Source organism: Agelaius tricolor, unplaced genomic scaffold (assembly GCF_023055355.1).
Source record: "Agelaius tricolor isolate 1412-34295 unplaced genomic scaffold, bAgeTri1.0.p SCAF_31, whole genome shotgun sequence".
Lineage (NCBI taxonomy): Eukaryota > Metazoa > Chordata > Aves > Passeriformes > Icteridae > Agelaius > Agelaius tricolor.
The window spans coordinates 392,551-402,315 of record NW_027269291.1 but is presented as its reverse complement, the minus strand read 5'-3'; the positions used below and the strand labels follow the sequence as shown (position 1 = coordinate 402,315).

Here is a 9,765-nt window from a genome sequence, read left to right as displayed (position 1 = left end):
TGTCCCGTGTCCCTGTCCCCGTGCCCCTGTCCCCATCCCTGCCTCAGTCCCCTGTCCCTGTCCCCATTCTTGTCCCCATCCTTGTCCTCATCCCTGTCCCCCCGTGTCCCTGTCCCCGTCCCTGTCCCTGTCCCCAGCTCGTCCTCATGTCCCCAATTCAGCCCAGTGTCCCCTGTCCCCATCCCTGTCCCTGTGTCCCCATCCCTGTCCCTGTGTCCCCCCTGTCCCTGTCCCCGCTGTCCCCCCGTGTCCCTGTCCCGCTCTCCCGCCCGTTCCGGGCCGGTTTCCCCGGGCCGTGACTGACAGCGGGGCCGCCGGGGCGCAGATACGGCAGCGAGATTAGCGCGGGACTAATTAAAACTCCAATTAAAACTCGCGTTTAAGGCTGCACCGAGCCCCAGCCCCGGCGCGGAGCCCGAGTCCCGACAGCGATCGCTGAGGAAACGCCGCCCGCGGGCACGCGCTGCGGGCAGGGCAACCCCGTCGCGATAATCGCGATAGAGATCTCTGCCGGGATGGCAGGCGGCCCTGGCCTCGGGCAGCGGGGGGGCAGCGCCGTGCCAGCCGTGCCAGCCGCGCCAGCCGCGCCAGCTGTGCCAGCTGTGCCCCGGGCACCGGGCACCGGGCGTGGCACCGCTGGAGGACAGCGAGGGGGCACACGGGGGTGTCCTGGCGGGTATTGGGACACCCCCGTGGGGCCGTGACGCCCCCGTGGGGACCGTGACACCCCCCAGGACCGTGCCTCCCCAGTGCCACCCCCGTCCCCCCCTCACCTGGCCCTGTCCCCATGCGCCACCTGCAGCAGCCCCGGGTCCCCCCGGGCTCGGCAGCTCCAACGTCACCCCCGCGTCCCCCCCCGGGCCCGTCTGGGCGTGGGGCCCCCCCGGACCCGCGGGGAGGATCCGGCGGCTCCGCCCGGGCCCGTCTGGGCCCCGCGGGCGCCCCCGGGCTGTGCCCAGAGGGACGGGGCGGCCCAGACGGCGCAGCCCCGCGGCAGAGCCCCCCCGGCACCCGAGCGGGAGCGGCACCGGCCAAGGGGGGGCACGCAGGGGCGGGGACAGGGAGGAGCTCAGAGACACCGTGGGACACCCCCGGGACACCCCCGGGACACCGCTGTGACACCCCCGGAACCCCCCTGTGACACCCCTGTGCCACCCCCAGTGCCACCCCCAGCTCTGTCCCCCTCCCTGTCACCCACCGAGGGCCGTGTCCCTCCCCTGCCGGGCTCTGGGGACACCCCGAGGTTCCGCTGCAGTTTTGGGGAGCCCCGACCCCCCCGTCCCCCCTTTGTCCCCCCTCTGTCACCGCCCCCCCGCTGCCTGATCACTCGGAGGGATTGGCGGCATTTGCCTCTTGCCTTATAATTTATGCAAATGAGCTGTAATTAGCAGTAATTTCAAGGCACGGCTCGGGGTTTCAGACACTCGGATCCCCCCTGTGATTCCCTGCCCTGGGTGGTCCCAGCTCAGCCGGGGGGGGCTCCGGGAGCCCCCAGACCCCAGATCCTGGTGCCCCCAGTGCCCCCAGTGCCCCCAGTGCGGTGCCGCAGCCTCCTCCTGCTCCCAGACCCCTCCCAGCAGGGTCCCAGCCCAGGATCTGTTTTGGGGTGGGTCTGGAGGGTCCCGGGGGGTTTGGGGTGTGGTGCTGGTGGGATGAGGTGGTCCTGAGGTGGTCCTGGCCCTCCCAGACCCCCATCCCTGTCCCCTCGTGTCCCCCACGTCCTCCCACCCTGCAGCCCCTTCCTGGAGCGGGAATGGCCGGGATGGGAGAGCCTGGGATCATCCTGGGATCATCCTGCACTGGGGGCACTGGGAGCACTGGGAGCACTGGGAGCACTGGGATCATCCTGCACTGGGGGCACTGGGAGCACTGGGAGCACTGGGAGCAGCCCCTGGGGCGAAGGGACAGGGACAGGCCATGTGTGCGGGGTGGCTGAGGGGCAGCTGGGGACCAGGAGGCACCGTCCCTGTTCCCTGTGGTAGCACAGCAGGGATGGGGACTGGGATTGGGATGGGAATTGGGGTGGGATGGGAATTGGGGTGGGAATTGGGGTGGCTGGAGCTGCCCATGGCCCCCAGAGCTGTTGGTGGCCACGATCCGGCCCCCAGGGCCAGCCAGGGAGCCCAAGGCCACCACCCCAACCCCAAGAGCACCCGGGGGTCCCCAGGCTGGAGCAGCCGCGGGAGCAGCCCTGGATCCTCCTGGGGAGGCAGAGGAGAGGGAGGGCAGTGGGACCCTGGGGTTGGGGTGTGCCCAAATCCCCCCAGATGCGCCCTACAGAGCCCCGTGCGTGTGTTCAGCCCCATTTCTGCACAGCCAGAAACCCCAAAGGGGCCCGGCCTGCCCCTTCCCATCCTGGGGTCCCCATCCCAGTGTCCCCATTCCCGGGGTCCCATCTCAGTGTCCCCATCCCAGGTCCCCATCCTGGTGTCCCCATCCCCATCCAAGTGTCCCCATCCCGGTGTCCCTATACCGGGTCCCCATCCCGGTGTCCCCATTCCCATCCCATGTCCCCATCCCGGTGTCCCCATCCCGGTGTCCCCATTCCCATCCCGGTGCCCCCATCCCGGTGCCCCGATCCCCTCCGGTGGTGCCGCTCTCAGCCCACCGGGCAGCCGCGTTTGGTTGGCGGCGGCGGCGGGCCCGTCCGTGCCGGGATGATGAAAACCCAGCCGAGTTTTCCCCGCGGCCAGGGCGGAGCTCGCTGCTCCCTCGGCCGGGCCGGGCGCTCGCCGGGAGCTGCGGGCTCCCACGCGCCGGCCGCGATCGCGGCGCTGCCAGCCCGGGCCCGGCTCCGCGGGGCCCCCGCCGCCTTCGCCCGTGGGATTTGGGGAGCCGGGGACTCCCCCCGCGCCCACCGGGGTCCCCGGGGGCTGCGGGGGCCGCCGGGCGGGCGCAGCGGTTGGAAATGGGGACAGGACGCGCCGGTGATTAAGTGGCTCCAGCGGCCGCGGTGTTGTCACCCGGCGGCTCGCGGGGTTTGTCCCTCCCGGCAGCCTCGGGGGGGACACGGCAGACACGGGCCTTGGACACCCCCGCCCGAGCGGGGACAGGCTCCGCCAGCGCCGCCCGGGTGGTTTTGGGTCGCCCCAAATCCATCGGGGTCACGCTGGGTCCTGTGTCCCACTCCCTCCTGCCAGCTGTGACCCCGAAATTGTCCCCTGTGTATTCCCCCCGTCCCACTGGTGCCGCGGCGCAGAACCGAGGGGCAATGGGGGGCACTGAGCCCCCCACGGGGACGGGTGACATCCCTGGGGGCAGGAGCAGGTGCCCGCCCCTGTGCGGGCACACAGAGCGGGGGTGGCAGGCGGGGGGCGGCCACCCCCGTGTGTCACCAGCAGGCGAGGGGGTGCCTGGAGGGGCGTGGGGACAGAAGGGGCGCCCGGGGGTCCCCGGGGGTGGCAGGAGGAGGCGGCCAGGGCCGCGGGAGGGAGGCGGTTGTTGCTTTCTTCTTTAATTACCCCCCTGTTTGCGGTGTCTGCTGCGAACTTCCCGTCCCCTCCCTCCGCTTTCATCCGCCGGATCCTGAGACCGGAGCCGGCTCCTGTCAAGCGCCGGGGCTGCGGCTCTGCCTCCAAGGGTTAAAATCACCGGGCCGGGGGTGGAGCTGGGCGGGGGGGCGGAGGGAAGAGCCGGCGGCCGGGCTGGGACCCGGCCATTCCTGCTCGCCCGGCCCAGTGGGTGCCCCGTCCCTGGGGAGCCGCGCGGGTCCCTCGGGGTCCCCTCGGGAAGCAGCGCCCGCGCCCATGAGGACGGAGCCGCCGGGACCGAGCCGCCGCTAGAGCCGTACGTACCCCCGGTGCCGCGGGGACCTCGCCATGGTCCCGGGGACCCTCGGGGTGCTCCCGGGGACGCGGCCGCCCTGACCCACGGCGGGGACGCGGCCGCTCCGGCCCCGCCGAGTCCCCGCTGGCCCCCGAGCGCGGCGCTCCCGGCCCCGCCGCCTCCCGGGACCCCGCGCTGCGTCCCCTCCCTCCGATCTCCGGCGCGACCCCCGCCCCTCGCGGCCGCCGCTCTTCCCGTGGCTCCGAGACCCTCGCGCGGTGCCGAGTCCTGCGGGGGCTGCACGGGCTGGACCCCCCCGCCGCCACCGCTGCGGCCGCGCTCCCCTCCCGAAACCCCCCGGGAGCTCCGCCGCGGCTCGGGGGGGACGGTCCCGATCCCACCGCGCCCCCCGGCACCCGGGCATCCCCCGGGACCCGCGGCACCGCCCCCAGAGCCGCGGCATCCCCCGAGCCCGGCCCCGCCGCCGCCCCCGTGCCCCCCGTCGGGGCTGCCGGTGCTGGGGGCAGCGGCGCCCGCCCGGCCCCGCCGCGGGGCGAGGCACCGGCGGAGCCGGGAGACGGGGCCGGGCCGCCTGTGCCCAGCCCGGGCCGTGACTCACGGGACGCTTCAGCCGCCGCTGCCTCAGTTTCCCTGCGGTGAAATGGCCAACGCGTCGCTGAGCCCCGCCAGGGAGGGAGGGAGGACGCTGGGGGCCCCTGGGGATTTTTGTCATCATTCCCGGATGGAAAAATGTCCTGGGAGGCTCCGTGCGCGGCCGGGACAGGCCCGTGCAGGGGGGTGCTCCCAGCGCTCCCCCATCCCGGTCGCGGCCCTTTCCCGCCTTTGGGGGCTGCGATGGGGTCTGGTGCCGCTGGTCACGGTGGGGCCGGTGGGACCCCCGAGCCGGGGGGGATCGCTGGGGTTGGGGTGTCCCAGGAGAGCCCCGTTCTGGATCCCGCGGGGTTGGAGCGGCCCCGGAGCGCCCGGAGGGTCCCTCCCGTCCCGCGGGGGTTTGGGGGGCTGGGGGATGTCCCCCAGACCTGGGGGTCCCATCCGTGCCAGCACCCGAAAGGCCGCGAGGGGCCCGCACTTCGTGGCTCTGAGCCCAATTCGGAGCTCGTGGGGATCAGGGTCGGGGGGCTCAGGACCCCCTGAGGCGGCGATGGAGCCGGCAGTGCCGGCCCCCCCCGAGCCCAGGACAGTCCCCAGGGCTGGGGTGGGCAGAGCTGAGCCCCCACGGGCCAGCAGGACCCCAAAACCTGCTCAGCTGCCACCCCGGGGGGCTCATCCTGCCCCCAACCTGGGGGCTGAGCCCCACCTGTGTCGGCAGTACGGGTACGGGTGGGTCCCGTCGGGGGGATTTTGGGACCCCCCCAAACTCCCACCCCGATCTTTGGGGTCCCCCTGCCTGCCCGGGTGACGCCTGGCAGGGGAAAACGGGGTCCCCACGCGGCTGAGGGGTCTCCAGCACTGTGGGGACCCTGGAATCACAGCGTGGGCATTGGGGGGCACCGGGGGCCGTTCGGGGGATCCCCCACCCCAAATCTTCCAGCACCCCCCAAGCAGGGACATTTGTCCCTGTCCCCAGGGGTCTGTCCCTGTCCCTGAGGGTCTGTCAGTGTCTCCAAGGGTCTGTCTGTGTCCCCAAGGCTCTGTCCCTGTTCCCGAGGGTCCGTCCCTGTCCCCAAGGGTCCGTCCCTGTCCCCGAGGGTTTGTCCCTGTCCCCGAGTGTCTGTCCGTGTCCCTGAGGCTCTGTCTGTATCCCTGAGGGTCTGACCCTGTCCCCAAGGGTCTGTCCCTGTCCCCAAGGGTCTGTCCCTGTCCCCAAGGGTCTGTCCGTGTCCCCAAGGCTCTGTCCGTGTCCCCGAGGGTCTGTCCGTGTCCCCAAGGCTCTGTCCGTGTCCCCGAGGGTCTGTCCGTGTCCATGAGGGTCCGTCCCTGTCCCCCGCGGGCCCCGGGGGTGGCCGGGACACGGGGATGGTGACGAGAGCGGCCGGTGGGAGTGGGGGGGTCCCGGCCGCCCCTCACGGCGGCGCCGCTGGGAAGCCGGGGGGCGGGAGCCGGTGCCGGGGGGCGGGAGCCGGTGCCGGCAGGTGGATTTCGACACCGGGGTGGGGCCCGTCCCCGGCCCCGTGGGGTTTGCGCAGCTCCCGCTGAGTCACGGCCGCCCTGCTGGAGGCTGCGGCTGCCCGGGGGTCTGGGGGCGCCGCCGCTGCCCCGGGGGTGCCCCGGGGGTGCGGGCGAAGCTGTCCCGGGCCTGGCTTCAAAGCGCTGCCGGGGGCTCGGCCCGGGGCTGCGCTGCCTCCTCCCGCTGCCGGCCGGCCCGGGGGGCAGCCCCCCAAAAGCAGCCCCAGGGCTCCCAGCTGGGCCTGGCCTCGGGGCGGCAGCGGCGGGGGCGAGGCTTTCCCAGCCCGCCTGGGACGCGGCAGAGACAGGTTGGCCTCGCGTGTCCCCGCCATGGGTTTGGGGATGCCACCTCCGTCCCCTTGGGGACCCGGGCGGTGTTGGGGGACACAGTCGGGGAGGAGCCCGAGCAGATGCTGGAGGCTTCCTCGGATTTTGGAATTAGGCACCGACCCCTCCGGGCTGCAGACGTGACCGAGCGGCACCAGGGGCTGGCACAGGGGGCGGGGACGGGTGTGAGGGGTGCCCCCCCCGGCCGGTGCCACCATCCCGGTGTCACAGCGGTGTCGCAGAGCAGCGCAACCCCCTCGGTCGGGGCTCAGCTACTCCCAGGCCGCGGCTGCCGGTGCCGGTGCCGGTTCCGGTGCGCGCGGGGTCGGGGGGCGCGGAGCTGCGCCCCCTCCTCCTCTCACAGCTCCTCTCCCCCCTCCCCGCCCGCCCCGCTTGGCCCCGCAGGTCCGTGCGCGCCGCCCCGCGATGCTGACGGCGGTCTGCGGCTCCCTGGGATCGCAGCCCTCGGACGCGCCCCGCGCCTCCCCGACCCACCTGGACCTGCAGCCGCTGCAGCCCTTCCAGCCGCACGGCCCCGCCGCGCCGGGCGCCCCCGACTTCGCCTCGCCGCTGCCGCCGCCCGAGCTGCCGCTGCCGGGGCCCGAGGACGCCGCGTTCGCCGCCGCCGCCGCCGCCTACGAGCCCCATGGCCCCCCGAGGTTAGAGCTGCCCCCCGACGGCCCCGCCGCGCCCGGAGCCTACGCCAAGCTGCTGCCGGCCGCCCCGGACATGGCGCATCCCTACGAGCCCTGGTTTCGGCCCCCGCACCCCGGAGCCCCCGGCGAGGAGGGCGGAGGCGTCAACTGGTGGGAGCTGCACGCCGGGGCCAGCTGGATGGAGCTGCCGCCGGGGCAGGGCGCGGGGCTGCCGGTGCCCGCGCACCCCGGGCTGCCCGCGGGGCTGGGCGGCTACGGCGGGGCCGAGCACCAGCTCTGCGCGCCCCCCGCCCACCTGCTGCCCCCGCCCGCGCAGCACCTGCTGGCGGCCGAGGGCGTGAAGGCGCTGGAGGGGCCCCCGGAGCCGCGGGGCGCGGAGGGCGAGGGCGGGGGGCGGCCCAAGGGGGCCCGGCGGGCCGTGCCCCGGGGCGGGGGGCAGGCCGCCTGCCGCTGCCCCAACTGCCAGGAGGCCGAGCGGGGCGGCCCCTGCCCCGAGGGGGCCAAGCGCAAGCACCTGCACAACTGCCACATCCCGGGCTGCGGCAAGGCCTACGCCAAGACCTCGCACCTGAAAGCCCACCTGCGCTGGCACAGCGGCGACCGGCCCTTCGTGTGCAACTGGCTCTTCTGCGGCAAGCGCTTCACCCGCTCCGACGAGCTGCAGCGGCACCTCCAGACCCACACGGGCGCCAAGAAATTCTCCTGCCCCGTCTGCGGCCGCGTCTTCATGCGCAGCGACCACCTGGGCAAGCACATGAAGACGCACGACGGGGGCAAGGACGGGCCCGAGCCCGAGGGCAAAGGCGCCGGGGACGCGGCGGCCGCCAAGGGAGGCAAGAGGGAGCCGGAGGGGGGCACGGCCGCCCCCACAAACTGAGCCGCTGAGCCCCGAGGCGGGGCGGGGGCCGGGGCAGCCCTCGGGGCCGGTCTCCGGAGGGGCTCGGGGCGGGGGGGGCGCAGGGCTGGCTCCTTGTGCCGGGAGCGGCGGCGGCGAGCGCGGGGACGGCGCTGGTGGCGCGGCCCCGGCCCCGGCGCGGCGTTGGGGAGCGCCGCAGCCGGAGCTGCCCCGCGGCGGTTTCACTTGTGCCGCTGCCGCTCTCCCGCCCCGCTTCTCCCTCCCTGCCTCTCTCCCTCCCCCCCGCACTCATCCTCCCCCGGCTTCCCAAATCTTTTTTTTCGGGAGGCTGCTGGCAGGCGGCGGGGCTGTTTGGGAGGAACATCAATGGCAGCCGAAGGAGCGGGAGCTGCCCGGGCACGTCCAGCCCAAAGGGGAGGAAGGAGAAGGAGAAAGGGAGAGAGGAGAGGAGAGGAGGAACCCGGGAGCCTCCGCTCGGGGCGGGGGGCGGCCGCAGCCCCCCGGGCCCTCCCCACGGTCCCCTCCGAGCTGCGGCACCCCGGGCTCAGCCCCAGCCGTGCCAGCCCCGCTCTCCCGTCGCCCGCGAGGCGTTGGCGCAGCCACCCACGGGCGACACGCGGGGGCTCGACGACATCCCCCGGCCCCAGCTGCGGCCGCTGAGCCGGCGGGGGTCCCCCGCACTTGCAGCCCCGCTTTGGCTGTGGGGCTCGAGGATGCGAAACCCATTTTTGGCCCGAATCGTGGCTCAAATGGAGAAAAAGGGAAACCAAAAAAAAGAAAGAGAATTCCTGCGCGAGTGTGAGCCGTGGGGAGCTCGGGGGGCCGCGGGGGCCGCGGCGGGCGGTGGCCCGAGCGCACACCTGCAGCTTTCCCACACCCACCGCCGCGGGAAGCACCGGGGCGGCCGCGGGCCCGGGAGAGCCGGGGCGGCCGCATTCCTCCGGCCTGGCACGGCCGCGCTGCCGCCCGCGACCCCCGCCCCTCCCTGCGGGCACCCCCGCCCCGGGCCGCCTGCCCGCGCCCCCCGCCCCTCCCGGGGACCCCGCGTCCCCTCCGTGCATGCTGCCCGTCCCCTGTGGCCCGTAGCCGTCCCTCCCCGGGATCCCGTAGCTCCAGGGAATTCTGCCTGGCCCCTGCATGCTGCCCCTTCCCTCCCGGGACCCCCGGGCCTTCCCCCACCAGGGACCCCGTAGTTTTCCTCCCCTGGGGACACCCCCTGTCCCCGGGGCACCCCGTATCTGTCCCTCACCCCTGGCTGGGGGTCCGTGAATCTCGGTTTTTAGATCTTTTGGGGTCTTACACCCCGATTTTGGCAGAACCCCTCGGACACAGAAGGAGAAGCTGAAGCGGGACCTGGGGAGGGGGGTTTGGGGGGGTGGGGGTTCGCTGGCTGCTCCAGGCACCCGGGGTCCCCCCGGCGCTGCCCCCCAGCCAACACCAGCTCGAACCAGTTGGGAATCCGGGGAGGGGGGGAGGTTTGGGGGGCGCTGAGCCCCGGCCTGGCCCCTCCTGGGGTTCTGGGGGGGCCGTGCCAGGGGCTGCCCAGGCTCGGAGCACCCCGAGGTCAGGGGGGGAAGGGGTAGAGGTGAAGTCGAGTGGGGTCCGTGCCCAGAGGGCGCCCCAAGGCCTTCGGTTTTGAGTGTTTTATTATTATTATTAATTATTAATTATTATTATTATTAATTATTAATTATTATTATTTTATTAAGGTGAAGCCAGGCTTTGCCGCTCGGGCAGAGCGGAGGTCCCGGGCCGGAGCTGTGGCCGTGGGCTGTGCGGATGGGGAGGGCTCGGGCCCCTCCAAGGGTCCCATCGCTGTCCCCACCGCTGTCCCCGTCCCCAGGGCTGCGCAGGGGCTGCAGCAGCGGGCGGGGCGAGCCCTGGGGCTGGGACCCCCAGCACGAGGTGAAGTCTCGCTGGGGGGGTCCCAGGACGTGTCCCCAGCCCGGCCACCGCTGTCCCCCCGCAGGACTCGGGTGACCTGGGCTCTCCCAGCTCTCGAAGGACGTCCCCGACTCCGGAATTTGCCTTTTC

General features: G+C 73.6%; 1 protein-coding gene across 1 annotated transcript; it reads left to right on the top strand.

Annotated features, from left to right (window-relative positions):
* The first annotated feature begins 3,569 nt into the window (after positions 1 to 3,569).
* SP6 (Sp6 transcription factor) lies at positions 3,570 to 7,875 on the top strand. Its single transcript, XM_071450854.1, has 2 exons — positions 3,570 to 3,786; positions 6,625 to 7,875. Exon 2 carries the CDS (start codon positions 6,646 to 6,648, stop codon positions 7,750 to 7,752), a length of 1,107 nt encoding a protein of 368 aa, XP_071306955.1. The 5' UTR covers positions 3,570 to 3,786; positions 6,625 to 6,645; the 3' UTR covers positions 7,753 to 7,875.
* The last annotated feature ends 1,890 nt before the right edge of the window (positions 7,876 to 9,765 follow it).

Coding starts and splice junctions, on each gene's coding strand:
- SP6 (XM_071450854.1), top strand. CDS start 6,646: ATGCTGACGGCGGTCTGCGGCTCCCTGGGATCGCAGCCCTCGGACGCG.